At 44.3% G+C, this 27,380-nt stretch overlaps 1 protein-coding gene across 2 annotated transcripts in view; it reads right to left on the bottom strand.

Annotated features, from left to right (window-relative positions):
- Positions 1-27,380, bottom strand: part of NDFIP2 (Nedd4 family interacting protein 2) — a 115,814-nt gene that overhangs the window by 54,309 nt on the left and 34,125 nt on the right. The window contains exon 4 of one of the 2 annotated variants that reach the window (XM_044287066.1): positions 14,326-14,385. The exons of the other annotated variant lie outside the window; for it this stretch is intronic. Coding sequence (XP_044143001.1) covers positions 14,326-14,385 — 60 coding nt within the window. The remainder of the gene's footprint in view (positions 1-14,325; positions 14,386-27,380) is intronic. 2 annotated transcript variants of the gene reach the window in all.

Here is a 27,380-nt window from a genome sequence, read left to right as displayed (position 1 = left end):
GGACATGTGCTAGCGTGTTCTAATAATTGCGCCAACAGTTGTTGCCTTCTCACTAAGTTGCTTGCCTATTCTCCTGTAGCCCAACCCAGCCTAATGCAGGTCTACAATTTTGTCCCTGGTGTCCTTAGACAGCTCTTTGGTCTTTACCATGGTGGAGAGGTTGTAGTGTGATTGAGTGTGTGGACAGGTCTTTTATACAGGTAATGAGTTACAACAGGTGCAATTAATACAGGTAATGAGTGCAGAGTAGGAGGGCTTCTTAAGGAAAAACTAACAGGTCTGCAAGAGCCAGAATGCTCGCTGGTTGGTAGGTAATCAAATAAATACTTATAAAATGCAAATTAAATATTTAAAAATCATACAATGTGATTTTTTGATATTTTTTTTGATTCTGCATCTCACAGTTGAAGTGTACGTACGATAAAAAGTACAGATCTCTCCATTCTTTGTAGGTGGGAAAACTTGCAAAATTGCCAGTGTATCAAATACTTAGTTTCCCCACTGTAGGTCTCTGCAGGATTGTATGCTAGGAGCGTTAAAGTGGCTATGCATCCCCTTAAATATTTCCGGATGGAAATTATGATTCATGACTATATGATCTGTGGATAAAGAGAAGGCTGTTCTCGTCAAGTCACACGTTCACTAATGAGCCGGTAATCATCCCATCAATGCTGATAACAGTGCTATTAGCATCAAGGTCATTGTAATATGGCAACTATGGTATACTGGCAGCAAGTAAGAGTTCATTAAATATTCTATAATGGAAATCGTGACGCTTTTCCACACAATTATGGTAACATAAAACAGACCACATTCTACTTATACAGGGTTTATAGCAATGAGAACATCACTATGCCAAAGACAGTGTTGGGCTACTTTCACACTGGCGTTTTGGTTTCCGTTTGTGAGATCCGTTCAGGGCTCTCACAAGCGGTCCAAAACGGATCAGTTTTGCCCTAATGCATTCTCAATGGAAAAGGATCCGCTCAGAATGCATCAGTTTGCCTCCGTTCTGTCTCCATTCCGCTCTGGAGGCGGACACCAAAACCCTGCTTGCAGCATTTTGCTGTCCGCTTGACGAAACTGAGCCAAACGGATCTCTTCTCACACACAATGCAAGTCAATGGGGACGGATCCATTTTCTATGACACAATAGAAAACTGATCCGTCCCCATTGACTTTCAATAGTGTTCAAGACAGATCCGTCTTGGCTATGCTACAGATAATACAAACGGATCCGTTCTGAACGGATGCAGACGCTTGTATTACCTGAACGGATCCGTCTGTGCAGATCCATGACGGATCCGCACCAAACGCGAAAGTGAAAGTAGCTTAAGTGGAATCTCACATTTAGTCACATATTAGTAATAACAAAGTAGTAAAAGTTTCTATTTCGAGGAATCCATTAAAGGGGCTTGATGGGACTACGCACTGGCCCCAGGTGGCTAGGCTCATGGAAACAGATGTGCAGGCCAGTGCTCCTCTGGTTCCATAATTCCCATTGTATGGGAACTATGCAAACACATTCGCAAAATGCAAAGTAATTGTATAAATTGTATAAAGGGTCCATTCACACGTCCGTAGTGTATTGTGGACCGCCAATACACCCGGCCGGCACCCCCATAGAACTGCCTATTCTTGTCCGCAATTGCAGACAAGAATAGAACATGTTCTATTTTTTTAGAGAGACGCGGACCGGAAGATCAGGGTCGCGCTCTGGAAATGCGGATGCAGACAGCACACTGTGTGCTGTCCGCATCTCTTCCGGCCCCACAGAGAATGAATGGGTTCGGATTTGATCCGCAACATTGTGGAACGGATCCAGACCTATTCTACGGACGTGTGAATGGACCCTAAGGCCTCATGCACATGAGCGCTGTGTGTTTTGCGGTCTGTGTGTGTTCCGTAATTTGCGGGAACGGCACGGACAGCCATTAATATAACTGCCTATTGTTGTCCGACAAGAATAGAACAGGTTATATTTTTTTTGCGGCCCACGGAATGGAGCAACGGATGCGGAGAGCACACGGAGTGCTGTCCGCATCTTTGGCGGCCCCATTGAAGTGAATGGGTTCGCATCCAAGCCGCAAAAACTGCGGACGAAAACAATGGTTGTGCGCATGAGGCCTAAAAAGGTGTATAAAACAAAGCACACAGCCATAAAACCTCAAAAGTGGTAGTAGTACAGGCGGCCCTAAAAGACTTTCTAATTATGGGCCCCTCATAAAATGCACAAGTCACCATGTGAAATTTTTGATCTGTTGGATTAGCCTGGTCAATTGTAACCGCTACTATTGTGAAGCAGAAGTAGCTAGCGGTAGCAGCACACTCACAAAGCGGGGCTATGAAGTGCTGACACAACTGGAACACTAAAATCGCCTCTCCTGTATTGCATCACTCACTACAGAGTTCCTAAATGTGAACTGGGAGCTCCATGAAATGAGGTTTCCATGGCAGGCCATCTACACAAATCTAGGGATGCAAGAATGGATGGAGTTTTTCGACTGTCGTGTCGCGCAACACATGGCGTGTAGCTCTAGCATTAAAGGGGCAGGGCGTTGTGGGGGTCACTGTTAAAGGGGCAGGGCGTTGTGGGGGGTCACTGTTAAAGGGGCAGGGCGTTGTGGGGGTCACTGGTAAAGGGGCAGGGCGTTGTGGGGGTCACTGGTAAAGGGGCAGGGCATTGTGGGGGTCACTGGTAAAGGGGCAGGGCGTTGTGGGGGTCACTGGTAAAGGGGCAGGGCGTTGTGGGGGTCACTGGTAAAGGGGCAGGGCGTTGTGGGGGTCACTGGTAAAGGGGCAGGGCACTGTAGAGGTCACTGGTAAAGGGGCAGGGCACTGTAGAGGTCACTGGTAAAGGGGCAGGGCACTGTAGAGGTCACTGGTAAAGCACTGTAGAGGTCACTGGTAAAGGGGCAGGGCACTGTAGAGGTCACTGGTAAAGGGGCAGGGCACTGTAGAGGTCACTGGTAAAGGGGCAGGGCACTGTAGAGGTCACTGGTAAAGGGGCAGGGCACTGTAGAGGTCACTGGTAAAGGGGCAGGGCACTGTAGAGGTCACTGGTAAAGGGGCAGACACTGTGGAGGTCACTGGTAAAGGGGCAGACACTGTGGAGGTCACTGTTAAAGGGGGCAGACATTGTGTTTACTGTTAAAGGGGCGGGGTGCTGTAGAGGTCACTGTTTAAGGGGGCAGACATTGTGTTTACTGTTAAAGGGGCGGGGTGCTGTAGAGGTCGCTGTTATGGGGGATACTGTTGATATCTTTTAACGACACACAGAAACATTAAATTAAATAGATGAAATATACCAGTGCCAAGCCGGGTCCTTCTGCTAGTACTGTAAAAAACCAAGTGGCTAAATAGGACATAGTAAATCTGTAGTAAACTGCATGTGTTCTCAATAGGAAGAGGCATACACATCCAGCAGAGGCTTATCTCCCACGTGAACAAAAGGATTAGACACAATGAAATGCAAATTGACTGATCCTTCTTTCCCCGACATCTGTAGTCAGGGGAGAGTGAGGACACTCTGTACACAGAAGATGGTCGGCAGGTTTGGTTGACATTCATGTAATGGTGTTAAAAAAATAACTAAACAAACAAAAAAAAAAAAAAAAAAAAAGATACCTATCTGACCCTCCACCGATCCCATTCCAATACTTCCTGGGTCTAGGCTGATCTACAATCCCCAATAGAGAGGAGTCACTGGAGCAGCCAGTGATTGGCCGAGCAGTCACTTCCTGTGTGATCAGTGGTATATTTATTTTTATTTCAATGGGTCAAAATGGCATAAAACATTGGTGAGATTTCCAGTCAGGCTGCTCAGCCATGATGGCATATCATAGGCAGGATCACATCATTACTATCTATTGTAGAGCATTGTAGTGAGGCCCTGACCTCTCACTTCCCCCAAGGCAGCTTTGTAAGTGGAGACAACCAGTCCTGCTCATATTCTCGGGCACGTTGCTGGTCTCCATTTTAAATCATTCCTGGAGAACCCTTTTAAAGGGGTTGTCTGCTTCTAGAAGGAAACCGGAGAACACATGTGATCTGCCTGCAATAAAGAACTGATCTAGGGATGAGTGAATCAAGGTTCATCAAATAGAGTCCTTCAGCTGTGAGGGGCTGTTCATGTGCTGCTATCCGAAAGTGTAGTGGCGCATGCACAGCCAGTGTTGGCAGTAGAGCTTGTGTGTGAAATGTCCAGCCTTCAGCAGCGGGGACACCCCTTCACAGTTGAAGAACATTATTTTATGAAATAATCAGTGTGTACATGTTGATTATCTCATCCCTAAAGTGATCATTACTTACCCGACAGAGCCAACGCTGCTCCAGTTCTCAGAGCACGGCTGAGGTCAGTAGTCTATACGACATCAGCGCTGGGTAAATAATGCCGGGCCCCAAGAACCTAAGCGGCGGTGTGGGATCTGTCAGGCAAGTAACGATCTATTCTTTACTGTAGGCATGTGTTATCCAGTTTCCTCCTTTAATAGGTCAACCCCCTTAATAGGAGTAACAAAAGTGTTAACTCCTTAAGGACACAGCCTTATTTCACCTTAAGGACTTGGCCATTTTTTGCAAATCTGACCAGTGTCATTTTAAGTGGTGATAACTTTAAAACGCTTTGACTTATCCAGGCCGTTCTAAGATTGTTTTTTCGTCACATATTGTACTTCATGACACTGGTAAAATGAAGTAAAAAAAAAAAAAACATTTTTATTTATAAAAAAATACCAAATTTAGCAAAGATTTGTAAAAAATTGCAAATTTCCAAGTATCAATTTCTCTACTTCTATAATACATAGTAATACCTCCAAAAATAGTTATTACTTTACATTCCCCATATGTCTACTGCATCATTTTTGGAATGTTGTTTTATTTTTTGGGGATGTAAGTTTAGAAGCAAATCTTAATAATTTTTCAGAAATTTTCAAAAACCCAATTTTTAGGGACCAGTTACGGTCTGAAGTCACTTTGTGAGGCTTACATAATAGAAACCACCCAAAAATGACCCCATTCTAGAAACTACACCCCTCAAGGTATTCAAAACTGATTTTACAAACTTTGTTAACCCTTTAGGTGTTCCACAAGAATTAATGGAAAATAGAGATATAATTTTCAAAATTTCACTTTTTTGGCAGATTTTCCATTTTAATATTTTTTTTTCAGTTACAAAGCAAGGTTTAACAACCAAACCAGACTCAATATTTATTGCCCTGATTCTGTAGTTTACAGAAACACCCCATATGTGGTCGTAAACAGCTGTACAGGCACATGGCAGGGCGCAGAAGGAAAGGAATGCCATACGGTTTTTGGAAGGCAGGTTTTGCTGGACTGTTTTTTGACACCATGTCCCATTTGAAGCCCCCCTGATGCACCCCTAGAGTAGAAACTCCTCAAAAGTGACCCCATTTTAGAAACTATGGGATAGGGTGGATCTCACAGGCACATCACCAGAAGGCAGTGTGCTGCCTTCCATTTCATCGGGTCCCCCTCCACAGCCCCATGTGCAGTGTCGGAATGGGGAACCTAGGGCCCACCAGTAAAATTTAATTTGGGGGCCCACCGTACGGATACATTCAAATATAATACATATTTTAACAAGTTTTTTATATGAACATAGACTGGTTGAGGTGCTGTACATTGTACGCTATGGAATGAATGGCGCTTTAATAATAAATAATAATATATGTATTTAGTGCTGTAAGTCTACTGTATTATGTGCCACTTGTGCAGGGGGTGGGAGACTAGGGGCCCACCTTGCTCAGGGGCCCACCGGGGGATTCCCCTGTACCCCTGTGGGCCAGTCCGAGCATGGGTACACCCTGTGTCCTTAAGTACCAGGACATAAGGGCGTACCTGTACGCCCTATGTCCTGAAGGTTAAAAAAATAAATAAAAAAAATTGCCCCACGCTCGCTACTTCATGCCACATCTCTCCGATTTTGAACCCAAAATCATTTTCATACAAATGTGTGACTGTTCGCAGCTGCCGATACACGATTTTCTCCCGTCTGTGTACTGCTCCTTTAAGTGGGCTTTCTAGAGTCCATAAAACAGAATGCAAATTTTTTCCCCAAAATCCTATCTTATTTAATCATCGCCACCACTGAATTAAATGTGCACATAAATTTCAATTTCTAGCAGGCTGTTGTAATCATTTAATCATAAATGTACGCAGTAAAGGAGAACGCTAGGCTCTGGCAGAAGATGATTTTGAGAGCCTTGTAGCCATCAAAGTACTTTCTGCTCCTGCTTCCAGCCATTACTCAGCTCTGCTGCAGGTCACTGGTAAAAATAGATCTGCACTAATGTTACTCTATAGCGAGTGGGTAAGCAGCGCCGCGTAGGGCCGCGACATTAGAAAAGACGTAGAAGGTGAACTTTAAAATGGCGAATAACAACAATCATAGCGACGTGAAAGGTTCCCGATGACGGATATTTTCACTTTAGCAAATGCTTGCAGTAAATTAGCAGCTACAGGTGACTTGAATGGTTCAGCAACAGGCACGCCGAACAGCTATGTGTCTAAATATGACAAGACGCCTCTGCCACCAGAAGCGTAATCACTGGAAGCGTCAGTGCACTCTTCTACGACTGTATGAGCAGATGATGAATGACTAATGGGCCAATATGAAATGATCCTGGCAGAACGAGTCGAGAAAGGTCATGCGATCAAATTCATTACTTTAATGATATGAAAGGTGCGTCTGTGTGGGAAATGAGGGATTTGGGGAGAGCTCGCGGGCTACACAATGTGCGATTAGACTGAATGGTTTCCTTCGTGATCACAGGGGGTTATGCGGATTTCAGAAGGGTTTAATGTATTAGTCTTATTCTAAACTCCAGCACCCGCTGTGTATTTTGGACATGGGTTCGGTATATGCAGGCACTGTACATATTGAAGTTTCCAAACGCTGCCGCAAGCGTACCTGTACGCCCAGAGCAGGTAGTGTTCCTTTCCCTACGTAGATAGACGTTTGCCAGGAGGTATTTAACACTTTCATGCCCTGTCACCTCTCCTGACAGGTCTGCTTTCGTAGCGACTTGCATTCGCCAGGTTATAATTTTGGAGCATCTATTCTCATGACTCTATGCAGTGTACCATCACTTCAGATTGCTAGCAATTTATTCATAACTTCTAGCAGGAATAATAAAGGAATGGCACCGCATAGAGTCATAAGAATAGATGTTCCAGAATTATAACCTGGCCAATGCAAGTAGCTACCAAAGCAGACCTGTCAGGAGAGGGGACAGGGCATGGAAAACGCATGATTTTGTGTGCGTCATGGGAGCGCAATGAAACAGAACAGAATGTATTCTGGTGCACTCAGTTCAGTTCTGTCCCCATTGACAATGCATGGAGACAAAATGGAAGCGTTTTCCTCCGCTATTGAGATTCTATGACCGATCTCAATATCGGAAAGGGAAAACGCTGGGGTGATAGTAGCCCTACTTCTAGCCCCCAACAAAAATTGCTGCCAACAACTGACGGTGGGGTGTCAGGTGTCTAAACCCACCCGTCTGATATGTTGGTCAGACATAAAACTTAGTCAGACAACACATCTGAGTATAGATTTTGTTTAGTTTTGCAGCTTTTAGGTGTCACAGTACATAGAAAGACACTGTGCAGTTGACTATGACAAATCAGGCTCCTGGCTTGGTCTTCAGCCCCTCTCTGATCTATGTTAGAATCAAGGTACAACTCCGAAGTGGGCATAAATCAGCTTAGATGTACGTTCAGAAGAGATCACAGACACCCCAAAACTAGCAATTAACTAGAGCTTGAAAGAGTTTTCAGAGATAACCTATCCAGCTGTTTGAGAAGGCACCGGCGCTGCTTCTTTGTGCTTACCTATACATTTTATAGGGGCTGTGATTGCATTTACTTCTATGGGGCTGAGCTATTCCTAGACCAAGTGTTGTCACTGGCCTAGGGAAATGGCTCAAACAGCTGATTGGCGGGGGTCCCCGGGTGTCGGACCCCCACCGCTCAGACACTGATGACCTATCCAGAGGATATAGAGTCTTGGAAAACCTATTAAATGGACAAGTATAATTGCCCAGTTGTCCTACAATAAGTAGTAATGTTACAATTTGTATATTCCAAGCAATAAACACAAAACTGATCCATACACCAAAATTATACTTATCGGCTGTATCGTCGGAACCTGTTAATGTTTGTCCTCCGATTCAGTTCTACAGTATGGAGATAGTGCTACAATCCAATGTGTACAAAACTATTTAGGATAGCGCCAACATATTCTGCAGCAGAATATATGTATAGTCAGAATCAGATATTACATAGCAATAAACCATATAACACCAATAACAAGGCCAAACTGTACTAAAAAAGGATATTTTTATTACCGTGCAATAAAAATAAATAAATCACATATTAAAGAACATAATGGACCGTTATACTCTTTAAGGCCTCATGCACACGACCGTTGTTGTGTCCCGTGTCCGTTGTTCAGTTTTCCGTGATTTTCTGCGGGCCCATTGACTTTCAATGGGTCCGTGGAAAACTCGACTAATGCACCGTTTGTCATCCACGTCCGTGATCTGCGTTTCCAGTCCGTGAAAAAAAATATGACCCGTCCTATTTTTTTTCACGGACAACGGTTCACGGACCCATTCAAGTCAATGGGTCTGTGAAAAAACACGGAGGCACACAAGATTCTCATCCGCGTCCATTTTTTTCCTATCATTTGCATGGCAAACTTGACTTAGATTTTTTTTTTTACTTTCCTTCATGTCAGGAGATCCTCCAAAAATAAAGGAAGACACATGGAAACAAAAACGGACACGGATCACAGAACAACGGAACCCCTTTTTGCGGACCGCAAAAAAACACTGTCGTGTGCATGAGGCCTTATAGACATTTTTTCATTGCTCTCTAATAAAGATAATACATTTGGCCTTGTTATGGGTGTTATATGGTACTGACGGTCTGTCTGCGGCCTGTGTACTATAAATTGAAACAAGACAAGTGTGGGCCCTGCTCGTCAGAGCTTACCATCCACAAGGAAATAGGACAGGCAGAAAAGGTAAAAAGATCAATCGTACAACTATCTTAACAGAATAGGGGAGAACATATAAAGCTGGATGAGACCGCCACCGACAAGTAAACGAAGTGTCTCTGAGGGCAAGGTTAGTGTTGAATGAAAGGATGTGTGAAATACGGGGTGGGGAGATGAATGGAGAAGAGTCAGTGAATGCGATAGGCCATCCTAAAGAGATGGGTCTTTAAGGGAACGCCCCCAAAACTTGGGAGTTGGGAAGTAACCCAAGTGTCTGGGGTAGGCCATTCCAGAAAACTGGTGCAGCTCGAGGTTTGGATTATGGAGGATACTGGTCATAAATCATTGGCAGAATGGAGAAACCAGGTAGGGTGGTAAACGGAGAATGGAGAGATTTAGAGACTTGCAGCACTGTGTAGAACTTTGTGGGCAAGAGTGTATTTACAACTTGCAGATTTAAAGGGATTCTGTCATCAGATTTTACCCCTATAACCTAAACATATGCTCATGTGCAGACTAATAAGAAGAATTCTAAGCTGGGATTATTAAACCTCACTGTGGCTCTACTTGCCCCCAAAACAGGTTTTTATAACCTGTCAATCACTTACTTAAGGTGCCCAAGGGGAAGTCCATTAATACAGGGTGCCCGCCCGCACCCCTCGCCGTCCGGTGCCCAGCGCCGCCTTACCCTTTCTTGAGCGCCGTCTTCTACAGCTCAGGGCCGACTCCGCAATCCTCCCCATCCCTCTGCCAGATCCCACGGCCTGTGCACTAGGCTCAGCCTGATGCGCCCGTGCGGACTCCTGGCATCGGCTTGATTGAGCGAAGTGTGCATGCGCCGGCCTGATGCGCACTTCGCTCAACCCTGATATGACCTGCAGATTGGCTGAGCCTAGTGCGCAGGCGCCGGATCTGGCAGAGTGACTGGGAGGATTGCGGAGGTGGCGCTGAGCTGTAGAAGGCGGCGCTGGAGACAGGGAAGGCGGCGCTGAAGACAGGGAAGGCGGCGCTGGGCACCAGACGGCGAGGGGTGCGGGCGGGCACCCTGTATTAACGGACCTTCCCTTGGGCACCTCAAGTAAGTGATTGACAGGTTATAAAAAACAGTTTTTAGGGCAAATAGAGCCAAGGTGAGGTTTATTAGTCTGGACATGAGCATATGTTTAGGTTATAGGGGTAAAATCTGATGACAGAATGCCTTTAAGCGGGCCTTAAAGGGAATGTCACAGCGATTCTGGACTATTACCTGCAGTATCTGAAATACACAGTGTGGACTGCTGTACCATGCCAACATAATAGGGCATCCACGGCGGTGCCAACAATGTATAAAAAGCAAAGATTTAAATGCTGACGGAGGGAAAAGGGGGCTGAAAAAATTGTGATCCAGACTCCTTATCTACAGTACTACTAACGTATTACTGAAGAGAATAGTCCAAGATCCTGATGACAGATTAACTTTACATGTGAGAAATGCATGCAGTTTGTTTTCCAACTAGCATTTAGGCAATACATGCATTCATGGTTACATTTGATACAAAATAGTTTTTGGTTTGGATGCCCAAGAAACCTTTCAATATAAAATCTAGGTCTGAAAAAACTTCAAGCCTGGGACAGCTTATAAAGTCCCACGGCTTTCAGTGACACTTTCATGCTGATGACGCTCAGATTTTCCTTTCCGTCCCAGATAGGGCTGCGGTTATCGATTATTTTTAGTATCGAGAATTCTACCAATTATTCCAACAATTAATCTAATAACAAAAAATTTCTTGAAAGATCATTTTCCTTTATAAAAACTCAATATTTTTATTTCTTAAATTGCATACAGTAGAAAAGCAAATCATTTTTGTTTTAAATGAGTAAACACAAAGCTTTTTTCACAGCTGCGATGTACATTCTCGCAGAAGAACGGCCTGCCGGAGTGTACCATATCAGGTATAGCCGGATAGTGCCCACTGCTGCACGCTCCACCAATTGACTATAATGGGGTCCAGTTGTGTTACAGAAAACAAGCGGGGTTTCAGCTGGGCAAAAAAAAATAAAGTTTTTGTCCAAATGATACCCAAAATAAGGCCTGGACCACATTATTGTCAATCATCATGCAATCATCAGATCCCCAATGCCATCATCAGACACTTCGTACATCGAGGATTTATTTGTGTCGATTTACTCGAGTACTCAATTCAGCCCTAGTCCTAAATATCACTTCTCTGCTATACAGAACCCCAGTTAATACGCTCTATAATCCTTCTCCTCCTTGTTCCTAAAACTCAACATCGAGAAGACAGGCTTCCCCTGTTTCATTGGGATAACATAACTGCCCTGTCCTTCAAACCACACATCCAAAGCCCTTATCACCTCCTACCGACCCCAACTCAAACATTTCTTGTATCCACTTCTTCCTCAATCCGGAGTAAACTAAAATGCCAGTGCCCTTATCACCTCCTGCCTAAACTACTCTAACATCCTCCTCGGTAGAGTCCCATCTAACACTCTTGCACCCCTCTAATTCATCCTCAACTCTGCTCACCTCTCCCCTCCACAGCTTGGCGGAAAGGGCCATGGTCTACAGGAAAGGAGACAAGCAAGAATGTGCACCCAAAAAACTTTGTTCTGATGTAAAGTAAGCCAGCTAATAAGTGATGTACACTGAGGCTGGATTTACAAAGCCCAATGATAATCTGCCCATCTAAAGAAGCCGCAGATCCCTCCATGAACGATGAAAGGCTCATTCTTTGGGTGAAATGATCGGAGGTGGACACCTCAATCATCGTTTCCTGGCATCAGATCCTGCTGTCTAAACAGCCTCTCCTGTCCAATGATTTTGTATGGGAACAAGCGACAGCAGCAGCCATCGCTCATCCTCATACTGTGGAGGAGATCACATCAGCATTCACCTCCACTTAACAAGCAGCCAATTGCTGGGAACGAACGTTTCCTTCCTGACAATCAGCTGCTCCTCAGCATCTAAAAGCGCCATTAGACTGGACAGTGTAAAGGAGAGTCAGATTTATCATCTAGCACCATTCACATTGATAAACTAGTGCAGTTTCAGACATTCTAGTCTAAGTTTACTCTCTAGCAATTAAACAATATTAGTAAATCTGTCCCATTGTCCTAAGATTTACAGTTGTCACCAAGTGTATTCTTCGATTACTGCTATGAAGTGGCCCACGCACAGAATTCTTCAATATAAGAAGATTAGTTATAATTATTTATATGGCCCAAACATATTCCACAGCCCTTTAGGGCCAGGGGCTATCCATAGTACTTAGTATATTGGGCAGACTAGATGGGCCAAATGGTTCTTATCTGCCGACACATTCTATGTTTCTATGTTTACAATTCGGAGGGTGCATGTACAGAGAAAGTCAAACCAGAGGAATGGGGGCCATGCACACATGAGCTTAAAATCTACGAAATAGAAATAAAAAAAGAGTTAAGGCCTTAACAAGAGAGTTCAAGGCGAGAAACTCGCTGCGTGTGGTAGTGAGCGTTCCTGTCCTCTCCTCCTCTGACAGGATGGCACAGCGTTACGATTTATAATGCTGTGTCCCCCCAAGACCTGGAATCTATTGAATTACACTGACATAATGCTGTCCGTGTAATACAAAAGATTCCAGGTCTCCCAAGAACACACAGCCTTATAACTCATGACACAATATATAGGTACATGACTGTCCTTATATACTGTATAGCAGCTTCCCTGCACCGCCTGGAGTGAGCGCTTACCGCTCACGCAGGCATCGCTCCCGGCTGGTTCATTAGTCAGCACTCCGGGAGTGCAGGTGGGAGAGCTCACTGACAGCGCCGGTCACGCATATACATAGTGTACAAGTTCATATTTTATAAAAAAAAAAAAAAAAAAGGGGGGGGGGATGTAGATTTACTGTATAAATACATTAGGCTCTCTTCTCCACAAGGCTGTGAGGGAGCAGGGAGGGCAGAGGTCCGCAGCTCCCGCACAGCCCCTCTCTCCTATGCTGATAGAAGATGGATGGCGCTTAGCAACGCACAAATAAACCTTTTCCCTAAGTAAAATAAATTACAAAAATGTTCCCCGTCACTGTCCCTACACATTAGCAAAAAATAAATAAAAATTCATCTGTAAATGCTGTAAAGAGATTCAAAAGAATCAATAGGGAACAGTTATTGGTAGATTTAGTGGTCAGGAGATGTTCAGTAAGAGCAGTTTTTGTAGAGTGCAGCGCATAGGAACCGGATTGGAAGGGGTCAGGAAAGCATTAGCAGATTTGGGGAGAGTAGACCAAGCAGGGGACCCCCTCCATGACATCTCGGACAAGCACCAATAAGGCACATGGTCTGTGCCCGCCGGCATCTCCCTCCTCATGGCAGATAAGGGCTTCCGTAATGCTCACCTGACCCCCTGCTCTGACATCCTGGCGCTTCAGGCCCATGGTCCTAGTTTGCCAGCCTATGACTACTTTAAGCACCTTCCCCTGTAGGATGGTTCCTGAGCAATAGGTAGTGTAGCTTGCTAGTTCTTGAGAAAGTATGCCATTTTCTATTCTGATTTCTTGTGTGCTACCTTGGCTTGTTTATGGATTTGACCTTCTGCTGCCTGACTGGACCTCTGCTTGACTCTTATACAGACCCTGTGCTGCCTGCCCTGTCACTAAATAAAGACTACTCCAAGATGTAGTGGTCTAGAGGGTTCTCCTTCAGTGGAGAAAGGGTGAAGACTTTGATAACGACCATAGGAGTTGCCCTAAGCTAAACAGTTCAGCGACACAGTGGCTCCTGCGTTACACCAGTGGGTTTTCTCCAAAAGACAACCCTTTTAAAAGTACAATAAACTCCCCTGTCTATTTTTAGTTTATCTTTTATGACATTGGGTTTTTCCTTGCTTTTGAAATGACAAAAGACAAGAATCAAGTCATTGCAAGATCTTCCAACATGTCCCGAAATCTTCTTGTCTAATACTGGGGGCTTGTCATTGTCAAAAGAGCTCATACACATCCTGATCCTCAGCCCGACAGACACCAGACCCATTTAGAACGAATAATAGTTCAAGGCAAAACCAGAACATTTGCTCTTAATAGATAAGGATGCATTCTTTATACTATCTTAACCTTTTAATCTGACGTTTGAGAACTCACATTACTCATTATACTGAAGGCTGGACACGGAATAAGAGAAGCACAGTAAGACAAAGGAAACAATCATCATGCAATAATCTGGAGGAAGATTCATTATCCAAGCTTGCAATAACAGATGGACACCGGAAGAAAGTTCACATCTCAGCATAAAAGACATTGATATTAAAGTCCAAAATTGTGTCATACCTCTGAAGGGCTGAGGAATATTTCATCAAACAGACTTCTAGACTCTCTAATTTGGCCGTGCTTAGCATGTAAAACAAAGACACAAGACAAGAGAACTAAGCAGTCAGGTCATTGACCTAGAAGAGAGTAAACAGTTTGCCAGTTTCTTGGCTTTCAAATGTTTTATCAGTCACATTATTAGGATTATTGTGGTTGTTAACCAGCCCCATAGAAACGTTATACCAACCAATTTAGAAATTAAAGGCTATGAACACCATTGGACCATGTTTTTAATCATAGCATTTAATTTATTTTGAGACTATAAAGTTTAGTTTTTAGTTTTTTTGCAGCCTTCAGGTGTCATTGACTATGCAGATAATTCTGTACCTTCTCATCGAAATCCAGCTGAGAGCCACACCGAAGACCTGGTTGTTAGCCCTTAAAGGTGTTGTCTAATCATAGACAATGGGGGCATATAGCCAGGATATGTCCACATTGTCTTATAGGTGCAAGTCCCACCACTGGGATCCGCAACTATATAGAGAACGGAACCCCACAAGGTGGTGGCTGGAGGACTCCGTGCGGCCACCACTAAGCCGGCTCCCCATAGAAGTGAATGGGAGCATACCGTGCATGCACGGCCTCAGCTCCCATTCATTTCTATGGGGTTGACGGAAAAAGCCAAGCCAGCGCTCACTTGCGGGGCTCTGTTCTCAATATAGGTGTGGGTGTGAGACCTCATAAACAAACACTCATTTAAAGAGGGCTTGTCACCAGTTTAAATCGTAAAAACAGAGTCTTCTCCATAAATCCCAATAGGTCCCCTGAGTATTTTCTTATTTTTTATTTCTGGACCCTATTCAAAGATATGGACCCATTACTTCTAGCATCCTATGTTGATTGTCTGTGGTTTGCCAGATGGCTACAACTTCTCTTCTCCTTCATCCTTCTGAGGCTGTCCAATGATTGTGGACACCATCAGAACAGCCTGTCTAGAGTGACCTTGCAAGATATACAATACCAGCATGGTCCTGTGAAAAAAGGTATATCTCACTATCACGTTGGACCCTCTCTTCTGATGCTGTCCCTGTTCAATGGACAGCATCAGAGCAATGAAGATGACCTTGGTAAACTGCAGACATTTTATATATAGGGAAGTAACGAGGACCATATCTTAGGAACAGGGGGTGGGGAAGGAGTTGCCTATGAATGAGACAAACACTGGAGTACTGAGGGAGTCAGCAATAATTATGGAAGCTACCCCCATTTTCTATATTTGAACTGGTTAAGCTTCACATTCATTAAACTTCCCACAATCCAGCTTAAAGGGGTTCTCCAGGAATTAAAAAAAATGAAAATACTTTAAAATATTATTTTATAATAAATATATTCACAAATAGCTTTCATTAGTTATAAAGGCTTGTTTTGTCTAGGGAGCAATCATTAGGAGAAATAAAATGGCCGCCGTCCTATCAGTACACACAAAACCTGTCCTAATCACACAGGAGGACAAATTACTTCACCACAATGAGCCATAGTGCTGCCTCATCCTCCTCTCTGCTCTGCTTGTCATGAATCATGATCCTGAATACAGGGGAATGTCTGAGGGAATGGAGATCATGAGGAGACATGGGAGGAGGTAGAGGTATGGCTAATGAGCAGCAGCACTTGTTTACAGTCTCCATTACCACAGCCTGTCCTGTCCGTCCTCTCTGTACTTCATGTCGCCTCATGAGCTAAATTCCCCGGAGATTGAGCTTAGGCCTCTTTCACACTTGCGTTGTCCGGATCCGGCGTATACTCCACTTGCCGGAGGTACACGCCGGATCCGGAAAAACGCAAGTGTACTGAAAGCATTTGAAGACGGATCCGTCTTCAAAATGCTTTCAGTGTTACTATGGCAGCCAGGACGCTATTAAAGTCCTGGTTGCCACAGTAGGAGCGGGGAGCGGGGGAGCGGTATACTTACAGATCGCGCGGCTCCTGGGGCGCTCCAGAATGACGTCCGAGCGCCCCATGCGCATGGATGACGTGCCATGCGATCACGTCATCCAGGCGCCTGGGGCGCCCTGACGTCACTCTGGAGCGCCCCGGGAGCCGCACGGACGGTAAGTATGCTGCTCCCCCGCTCCCCGCTACACTTTACCATGGCTGCCAGGACTTTAGCGTCCCGGCAGCCATGGTAACCATTGAGAAAAAGCTAAACGTCGCATCCGGCAATGCGCCGAAACTACGTTTAGCTTAAGGCCGGATCCGGATCAATGCCTTTCAAGACTTGCGGCAAGTGTTCAGGATTTTTGGCCGGAGCAAAAAGCGCAGCATGCTGCGGTATTTTCTCCGGCCAAAAAACGTTCCGTTCCGGAACTGAAGACATCCTGATGCATCCTGAACGGATTTCACTCCATTCAGAATGCATTAGGATAATCCTGATCAGGATTCTTCCGGCATAGAGCCCCGACGACGGAACTCTATGCCGGAAGACAAGAACGCAAGTGTGAAAGAGCCCTAAAGTTCTTATCTGTATTCAGGATCATAATCCCTGGCAAGTAGAGAGGAGGAGGATGACGCAGCTCTTTACCTCAGTGTTGTAAAGTAACTTGTCCTCATGTGTAATCAGGACAGGTTTTGTGTGAACTAATGGGAAAGCGGCCATTTTGTTTCCCCTGACGATTGCTCCCTAGACAAAACGAGCTATTATAAATAATGAAAGGCATTTGAGAAAATATTTATAATAAAGTAATATTTAAGCATTTTCATTTTCTTAATTCCCGTAGCACCCCTTTAAATAAGTACATATGAGCTGGCAGGAGTGAAGACAAGGGCTAAAGATTCAGCCATCAGAGCAGCTTTCTTTTGGATTTCAGTGCAATGCAGTAGGAACAGTCTGTAGAGTCACAGAAGATGGCTTTACAGGACAAAATGTTAACACTTAACAGCAATTTTGCAAAAAGCTATTTAGACCAAAAATAACTACTATACAATTAAAAGAAAATACCCACAAAAGTATCTTAAGTCTGCACACATTAGGTTGCAGCTACACCTAGACTTTTAGTAGCATTCCTTATTGACTTTAACTACTGAGCTACAACTGTAGTCTAAAGCAATACATTTACTTATATGCAATCGCGTGCCTGCATCTGTCGATGCTTCAAATCAGTTATAGCAAATCTTGTCATAGCAATATATTAAAGGTTTTGATCAGTAGGGGTCTGAGTACTGAGACCTCCCCCTCCCCTCAATCACTAGAGCGAGGACAGAGAGGCTCTCCTTGGTGCAGGGTACTTGAGATGCATCATATACTTTCTAAGGAGCCAGTTTCATGCAGCAGGGGAGAGTTCTATGTGAGCACTTCTCATTCTACCAACAGGTGGGGTTTTCAGAACTAGGACCCCCCAATCAAATCCTTTAATATGTTGCTATGAAATATCAAGTACAAGGAGACTAAAAACACTGCAGGAAGCCTAGGTGTAGCTGCAGTCTAACTCGCATATACTGAAGGTTCAATTACTTAAAGAGGACCTTTCACTACAATAAAAAAAAAAAATCTAAACTAAGCATACGACATGGAGAGCGGCGCCCAGGGATCTCCATGCACTTACTATTATCCCTGGGCGCCGCTCTTCTCGCCCTAGGAGCCTGCTCTTGTTCTCCTGGGCGTCTCCTTCTCCCAGGCTGGAGTGCTGGCCAATCGCAGCGCTCGGCTCATAGCCTGAGAGAAAAAAAAACTCCCAGGTTATGAGCTGAGCGCTGCAATTGGGAGAAGGAGACGCCCAGGAGACCAAGAGCAGGCTCCTCCCAGTTGAGCCGAAAATCTGAAGATAACGGAGCCTATATACCGGGAGAATGGAGCGGTGCCCAGGGATAATAGTAAGTGCAGGGAGATCCCCGGGCGCCGCTCTACATGTCTGAATGCTTAGTTTAGATTTTTTATTCTAGTGAAAGGTCCTCTTTAACGAGAGAAAGTAAGGATTTTGCTTCCAAGATGCTCCTTAACATTTCAGAAGCAAAAATGCCAGCTAAAATTAAAGGTTATAATTGTAAGCCAATAAGAGCGTAGAATTTTGTTAAATTCACAGATCTTACCACAAAATGCTGCATACATGGATGGTAATCCTATTAAATTAGGGAACATACACCATGATCTGCTAAATTCCTCCTAGTCATTGCACAGTGAACACATGCCCAGTAATTAGGCAACATACATACATATTTTTTTAAATAGACAGTTTACAATAAAGAAAAAATACAATAAAAAAAAAAAAAAAAAAAACAAAAACAAAAACACACAAATGTCACTAGGATATGCCATCAAAGTCAGATAGGTGTGTGTCCCACCTCAGAACACCAACAGAACTCCAGAATCTCCAGAACGGGCCCCTGAAAGTGATATCCGGCGTGTGCTCTATTCATTTCTATGCTCCTGGAATTAGTTGAGCAATTAAATGAATAGAGAGCGAACCACACAAAGAAGGCCATCACTCCATTCATTTCTATGGAACTGCCTTAGATAGCTGAACCAGCGCTCGGCTATTTTTAGCAGTCCCATAGAAATTAAAGGAAGGTGTTAGCGCGATAAATGATCACAAGGACAATAGTTCACTAAAACCCCTCCCAATAATTGCCAAGTGAAATCAAATATAAGCAAGTGCCAGTTTACTTCCTTGATTTGCAATCTGCACTCGTTACAGGCAATTCATCTGCCTATGTTAGGCTACTTATACACTAGCGTTCGATCGGATCCGTTCTGAACGGATCCGATCATATTAATGCAGACGGAGGCTCCGTTCAGTACGGATCCGTCTGCATTAATAACTTAGAAAATTTTCTAAGTGTGAAAGCAGCCTGAGCGGATCCGTTCAGACTTTCAATGTAAAGTCAATGGGGGACGGATCCGCTTGAAGATTGAGCCATATGGTGACATCTTCAAGCGGATCCGTTCCCATTGACTTACATTGTAAGTCTGGACGGATCCGCACGCCTCCGCACGGCCAGGCGGACACCCGAACGCTGCAAGCAGCGTTCAGGTGTCCGCCTGTCCGTGCGGAGGCGAGCGGAGCGGAGGCTGAACGCCGCCAGACTGATGCAGTCTGAGCGGATACGCATCCATTCAGACTGCATCAGGGCTGGACGGAAGCGTTCGGGTCCGCTCGTGAGCCCCTTCAAACGGAGCTCACGAGCGGACAGCCGAATGCTAGTGTGAAAGTAGCCTTAAAGGACCTTAAAGGGGTTTTCTGGGAAGGGTAATCAGTATCTGATCTGTGGGGGGTCAGACACCCGGGACCTCACCGATCAGCTGTTTGAGAATGCATTGGTGCTCTCATTAGCTCTGTAGCCTTCTCAAAGCTTTCCCTAGACCATGTGACATCATGTTAATTGGTTGCATGGATAAGGTGCAGCTCAGCCCCATTGAAGTGACTCACGCGTTACTGGTGCTTAGGTTCCAGAAGAGCTCTCTTACCCTCCGTTTCCAGTCCCTGACTGGAAAGGAAGTGCGATATGCCATCTAAACGCATGTCACCAATGCCGGACAAATAATGACCTCAGTAGTGGCGGCGGTCAGGTGCCCTGCCTACACAGTCACTGCTGAGGCAACTGAATGGGAAAAAGCGGCTACATGCGTGTAGATGGCATGTCTTACTTCCTGTACAGTAGGGACCAGAAGTAGAAAAGAAAAGAGCTCAGTGCAGAACCCAAGTACCAGTGACAGAGAAGTATTGCTGTGGGTAGGCTGAGGATAGCCCATCAATATAAAAATCATAGAAAATGCCTTTAACCTTAAGGGAAACAGTGACCAGCTATAGTAGTAATCAACTTCTAGCTCTCCCTTTCACCAAACTGCTTAGCGTTGAGTGATGAAGCCCTCAGATGTAAAGAGCCAAGTCCCCCTTACACATCAGCGTATTGCTGGCAGGACCACACAACAATTTAGTGTTTATGGGAAGCTACCAACTTTCCTCCAACAGATAATGACTAATCTTTTTGTTCTTCTGGGAGATAAGCAACCAATAGAGATGTTTGGCAACGGCTTTCTTCTCTCTTCATATTAAGAAAAAAAACATACACACTTGGCCCAACCAAGCACATGTGTACAAGATAGTCAGGAGAGAAAGCTGTTGCCCGACAGCTATTTGAGGTCTATGCATCTTAAAGGGGTTTTCTGAGACTTATATACTGAAGACCTTTCCTCTGGATAGGTCATCGGTATCTGATCGGTGGTGGTTCAACATCTGGGACCTCCGCCAATCAACTGTTTGAGAAGCCACCAGCACTCACAGTAGTACAGTGGCCTTCTCTCAGCTTTCCCTAGGCTAAGTGATGTTACGTTCTCAGAAAACCCCTTTAAGACCTCATCTTGTCAAAATCAGTTAGGGTTGGCAACACATGGCTATCATTAGAAGAACGTGTACTTTGGCACCATGTTGAATGAAGGTTCCTACCAGTCCTTTTTGTGGCCAATACAATACTTTACTCACAACAATTAATCAATAGCCGAGATTTACCAAGGTAATTGCATCTGGAGTGCAGCGGAAAGTGTTGCATCAAGTTTTAGACATATGTATGAAGCAGTGGCTCAGTGGGAAAGGGTGCATGGCTTGGTGAAAACGGTTGTGGCCCGAGATGACAGTTTGGAACAAAACTGCTCCAAAAATCTGGCACAAAAATCTGTTGGACAGTCAACCAGTAGATGGTATAAATTTAGAGAAACCAGTCTATCCTTGCACCAAATTTATCATCCAGCTGGGGCCACAGTGATAAACATGGGGCATCTTTAGACTCCCTGTCTACATTTATGACAGGATTAGTAGATCTTCCCAATAAGGCAAACAGGTTGCTGTCCATTCTAGCGATTCATGTAAAAATACACATCACATTGCCAGACTCCGGACTATTCAGTGCCAGATTGATAGGATTTAGATGGACGTCAGTATAACATAATGTATGTGTGTTTAAACTCTTCTTTTTTGTGCACTTGTTATAATTCTGTACAGAGCGTATATAACAAGAGAAAAAGTGTTAAACTGCAAGCAAGACTAAACCAAATCTACTTTGGGGCCTTCACGTTGCATTGTAAAAGCTCTTAAGTACAGCGACTCATCAGACGCCGTTCTCTTTATCTCACACAAGAGAAAACCATTTCATACGGTGTAATTATGGTGGGCTGACAGAGTGGAACTGTCTAGAACAACTCTCTGCGTGCTGAAATGGGCTCGGAGAAGAAGATAGCTCTAAGTACTGCTCTCTCACATGGCATAAAACAACATTACCAGATAACAAACTGAAGTAATTGCCTCTACAACCACAATTGAGTCAAGAGCTGCTGGAAGAGAACGCGCACATAAAAGAAGGAACACGATCGAAGCTCTCGTATCTATAGGAGTACTTAAAGATCTTGTTATTTTCACCACAGCCGAAAACAAGAACGATATGGTAAAAACCGAAAATCTTCCATTTCAAATACGATTGCCATTAAAGCAGTTGTTTGAAAAATTACTAAGAAAGGACTAGGTGAAAAAATAAAAAATAAAAGACATCATGGTCCCCTCCTCATCGGCTGCTGCTCCAGTTCCAACATTTATTGGGTCCTGGTTCCATCTTTTTTTTTTTTTTTATATAAACTTTTATTTTATTTTTTTTAGTTATCATACAAAAAGATACATGACAATATACCATTTACAATGCAATAAGATCCAAGTGTCCGTCAGTTCTAGTCCATAAAGCATAGTTAAATATGATTTCATGCAAATACCCATAATTAAATAGATATTGACCAAACTCAGATAGAGGTCTCTCTGCCTGAGGGGGAAGCAGGGACCCACCCGGCATTGAAGGGTTTAGAATTACAGATAGAAGGAGACATCTTATTTATTATAATTATCTCTATACTGGGAGGGAGCATAGGCCCGAGGCCCGGGGGGCCCGCCAAGCAGCGAACACGCACCTGCCACGGCCTCTCTCAGACGTAAGCAAGCGCCACGGACAGGACCAAGACCCGTGGGGCGAGTCCTCTGATACACACCTATCCCATCTGGGGCAGGCTCATAGCGATCTTTAATCGCACCCTTCCATAGAACCGGAGAAGAACAAAAGGGGGTCCAGCAGTCTTCTATCCCAGTGGTATAAAACCCACTCCCAGGATTTCCTGCCTCATCCCCATAAAGTTGGATTAAATGATAATAGCCTGTTTAAGCATAACTCGCATGGGTTCACCGCGGTATCTCGTGAAGAGAGGACACAAATCAAAGTGTCACTCAACAATCTCCAGCACTTGAGAAGACAAGAAAAAAACGTAACCAGCCAGCACTGTCTCATTAAGAGAACCGTGCCCAGCATAAGCTCCAGTTCATTAAGAAGGGACAAATGACGGGACCCAAACCACACCCGAGTCAGCTCACTGCCCGTGGTAGAAACTCACGTCCAAGAGAAAAAGCCGCATCCCGGGTCACACCCGATGCCCGGACCCCCCAAGTCCTGAGCCCCGAACCCTCACCAGAATATTAGTCCATAATTTAGATTAATCAAGAATTAACCAATATCCAATGCCGGTAAGTCCTGCCGGCCCCCGGCATTTCAAAAGATGCTCCATTATAGCTTCACATTCTGCATTAATACATTGCATACAAACAAAAAGCCGGACAAATTGGATCTTCCCCCAACAAATCCCCTACCATACCCCCCCCCCCCCTCCCCCCACCTTGCAGAGAAAAAAAAAAAAAAAAAAAAAAAAAAGATATATATATATTTAAATTAGTTGATCATATCCCAGTCTTTCCACAATTTATCCCACTTTAAGTAGGAGCCTCGTTGTTTATGCAAGATCTTCTCAGTAACTTTTCACCTTCTCAACCAGACCCAACCAGTTATTACAATCTGGAGCGGAGGGGCAAAACCATGCTCTAGAAATGAGAAGCCTGGCCAGAAACATCACCTTAATCAACAATCGACCATTTGCGGGTTGATAATTAACCTCCGATAAATCTCCCAGAACCCATATCCTGGGAGTGAAGGGAACCACAATGTTGAGTTTACGAGCCAGGTTGGTTTGAACCGATCTCCAGTACCTGCTCACCATTGGGCAATCCCAGAACAGATGTAGATGATCTGCCTCGGGTTCACCACAGCGTGGGCAGCCAGAGGAGGTACTAAGTCCTCTCCTATATAACCATATAGGTGTCACATATATTTTGTGCAAAATATTGAATTGTACCACAATGTGATTAAAATTGTGCGAGACCAATGTTAAGCTTTCCCCTATATTCTCCCAGTTCGGAGAGCCCGTCGCTGAGAGCGAGGATGACCAGGCTCTCTGTCCTGGTGAAAGAACGTCAGAAAAAAACTTTTTCATTAAGTGTCTATAACAGTGAGATACTTTAATTCTCGTGACTATTTTCTTGGAAATTAAATCGTGTAAAAATTCTGGAGTTTCTATAATAAGAAGATAGCGATTCACAGTGCTAGAAAGTGCTGACCTTAATTGAAAATATGCATACCAAGCCACCTCACCTAAATTTGCCCCTTGCTTTAAATCCGCAAGGGACAAGATGTGTCCACCACTGACCACTTGATGCAGGTACTGAATATTCTTGGTCCTCCAATACTGGCTGCAACTCAGGTCATTTAAATTCAAAAGCTTTGGATTGTGCCACAATGGAGTACAAATAAGTGATGCCCCAACTCCACACCAGTTCCTTATAATTCGCCAAGACTTTATAGCCATTCTGCAGAAGAGTGTATACCCACTCACTGCATTTAGTAAATAGTCAGACTCAAGTACTGCAAAGAAATCTGCAAGGCCTGAGTCTTTCACCACCCTGCTGCAGAACTGGCTATTTTCCCATTCATTAAACAAGCAGAGTTGGGAGGCCACAAAGTACCCCCTAAAGTAGGGGAGGTTAAGACCTCCCCGATTATAGGGCATAGAAAAATAGAGTACCTTCAGTCTCACACGCTTCCTCCCCCATATTAAGTCATTAAGCATCCGCTCTATCAATCTAAAGTACTTATCTACAATCCATACAGGCGAGTTGCGCAAGATGTATAGAACCTGGGGCAGCACCACCATTTTTATTAATGAAATTCTGTCGGCTCTCGCCGACAGAATTTTTTGCCAAATCTTTATTTTAACCCTCAGCTTTATCAACAGAGGGAGCAGATTGAGTTGAAGATATTCCTGTGGTTTGGCAGAAACTGTTATACCCAGGTACTTTATTGAATCTGAGATCGTTAGCTGGTTGTACCGTTCGCCCCGCAGTTCATCTATGGGGAGGAGAACGGTCTTATCCCAGTTGATCTCGAGACCGGAAGGACCGGAAAAGAGACCAACCAGGTCCATTATGCGAGGAAGAGTCGTATCTGTCTGATGCATAAAAATCAAGATATCGTCTGCATATAATGATACTCGATCCTGATTCCCCATTGTACCAAAACCGGCCACCCTCGGATCCAGCCTAATACTAGCCGCTAGGGGTTCAATGTAAATATTAAATAACAGAGGGGAAAGAGGACAACCCTGACGGGTGCCTCTTCCTAATATAAAGCTCTCTGTAATCATATCATTGATCCTTATCCTAGCGACTGGGGAGTTATAGAGGAGCTGTACCATCGCCAAGAATCTTGGGCCAAAGCCCATTTTTTTCATCACCTCCCAGAGAAAGGTCCACTCCACCCTGTCGAAGGCTTTAGTAGCATCCAACGACAGGATGGAGCGGGCGCCACTCCCCGGGGACTGAATATTCATAAATAACCTATGCAAGTTATGATGGGTGCCCCTTCTTGGCATAAAACCATTTTGATCTGGATGAATAATAGTGGAAATAACCCGCGAGAGCCTCCTAGCCAAAATTTTTGATAGTAGCTTAACATCGGTATTTAATAAAGAAATTGGTCTATAGGAGCTCAATTCTGCCGGGTCTTTATCCTTTTTCGGAACCAGAACAATAAGAGCCTCCATCATAGAACATGGCAAGCCCCCTCCCTGGGCCGCTTGGGAAAACACCTCAAGTAGCTGGGGGAGGAGCGTCTCACCATACCTACGATAAACTTCATATGGGAGGCCATCCAACCCTGGCGATGAGCTCCCCGAGATAGACCCCAAGGCCTCCTTCAACTCAGAAAGAGACAGATCCTCCTCCAAAAATTCCACCTGAACTTCATTCAAAGTGGAAAGTGGAATCTTCTCCAAGAATCGCATCGCCAGTTCGGATGTCGTATCGAGAGGGGGTCTATATATCTGAGCAAAATATTGTAAGAAGGCATCCCTAATCCCCTCTAAATTTGTTATAGTTTCCCCCTCTAAATTTCGAATTAAAGTGATGGATTGATTTTTCCTATCTTGTTGAGAAATTATTCTTGCTAAGAGCTTACCAGGACGTCCGGACTCCGAGAAATATTTAAGCCCCTTAAAGAATACTCTATGATTTGCTTTCTCTACTAAATACTTTTCCAAGCAACAGCTAGCCTTCTGCATCTCTTCCCTGTTGTGTTCCGTGGGTTGACTGGTAAAACATTCATTGGTAAGGATAGCGATCTTAGCCAGTTCCTCCTCTTTACCCCTAAATGTTCGCCTTGCTGCAGCAATCTCACTGATGAAGACCCCTCTTAAATACGCTTTCAAAGCGTCCCATACTACATTGATGTTGGCAGAGGGAAAATTTACCTCCCAAAAGGAGGATATCAATAATGTAATAGACTGAGGATTCTCCATAACGGCAAGCCAATATGGGTTCAACTTGAATCCTAGCCCCCTTATGTCCTTATTCTCCCCAGTGCGAACCTCAATTAGTACGGGTGAGTGGTCCGAAACGGTTCGTACTCCGTATCGGATCTTGCTGATGTTGCTCAAATTGCTCTCATTAGTGAGTGCTAAATCAATCCGAGACATTGCTCTCCCCCCCCTGCTGACACAGGAGTATACTCTCTTTCCTCCGCCGAGGTATTCCCATATATCTACCACTCCTACCTCTAAACAGAACTGGGGCAGCAAGGAGTTGCAGGGGTTCCTCCCCCGGTCTGCATCTAACGTAAGTCTATCCTTATTGGGGTCCATAACCGCATTGAAGTCCCCCATCAGGATTAACCGGCATTCTGATCTATTTTCGGCAAAAAGCAATAGCTGAGTCAAGGGATACATTGAGAATGGAGGGGGAATGTAGAAGAAGGCCAGAATGTAACTATGGCCATACAGCTTACCATGTAGAAAAATGAATCTGCCCTGATCATCTATATGAGATTTTATGAGGATAAAATCTACAGAATTATGAATCAGGACTGAAACGCCCCTAGAAGATCCGCTAAAAGTGGAGTGATAAGACTGGGAGTGCCATCCCGTCGTCAGACGGCGCAGGGTTTCTTTAGTAAGATGAGTTTCTACTATGCATATAATTGCTGGAAGGTATCTCTTTACTGCATCCATAATAGCTTGCCTTTTAACCCTTTCCCCGAGCCCTCTGACATTCCAAGATACAATTCTAATAGACATCAATCAAAAAAATAAAGAAAAACAAAAAACAAAAACCAAAAAAAAAAAAAAAACCCCAGCCTGCAAGGTGAGTTCCCAACCCCCCCCCACCCCCCAACCCCTTCTCCATTGATCCGCCCGATCTAATCAGCGAACCTCTAACCTCCGGCCGCTCTCCCCCAGCCAAGCCCCACCCCCCAGCATCCCTTCAAACATAATATTACGCAATTTCAGATGCCCGTTTGATCAATCCAGTCTAACGCTTGTTGTGGAGTCTCGAAAAACAGGGAAGTCCCATTATAGATCACTCTTAATTTCGCTGGATACTGTAGAGAATATTTGATATCCTTTAGCGCCAAGCGCTTCTTTATCTCTATAAAATTGCGTCTCTTTCCTGAGTCTGACGAGCAAAGTCAGGAAAAAAGAGCAACCTAGAGCCCTGATATTCAATGGGAGTACATTCTCTAGCTCTTCTTAATATCATATCTCTATCAACGGACAATAAAAGTTTCATTAAAATTGTACGCGGTGGCCTCCCTGGAATAGATTTTCCTCCTGGAATTCGATGAGCTCTTTCTATTTGAAACATGGGAGAAAAATTCTCGCTGCCTAGATTATGTAT

The sequence above is a fragment of the Bufo gargarizans genome, chromosome 3 (assembly GCF_014858855.1).
Source record: "Bufo gargarizans isolate SCDJY-AF-19 chromosome 3, ASM1485885v1, whole genome shotgun sequence".
Lineage (NCBI taxonomy): Eukaryota > Metazoa > Chordata > Amphibia > Anura > Bufonidae > Bufo > Bufo gargarizans.
This window is presented reverse-complemented; position numbering and strand designations above follow the sequence as displayed.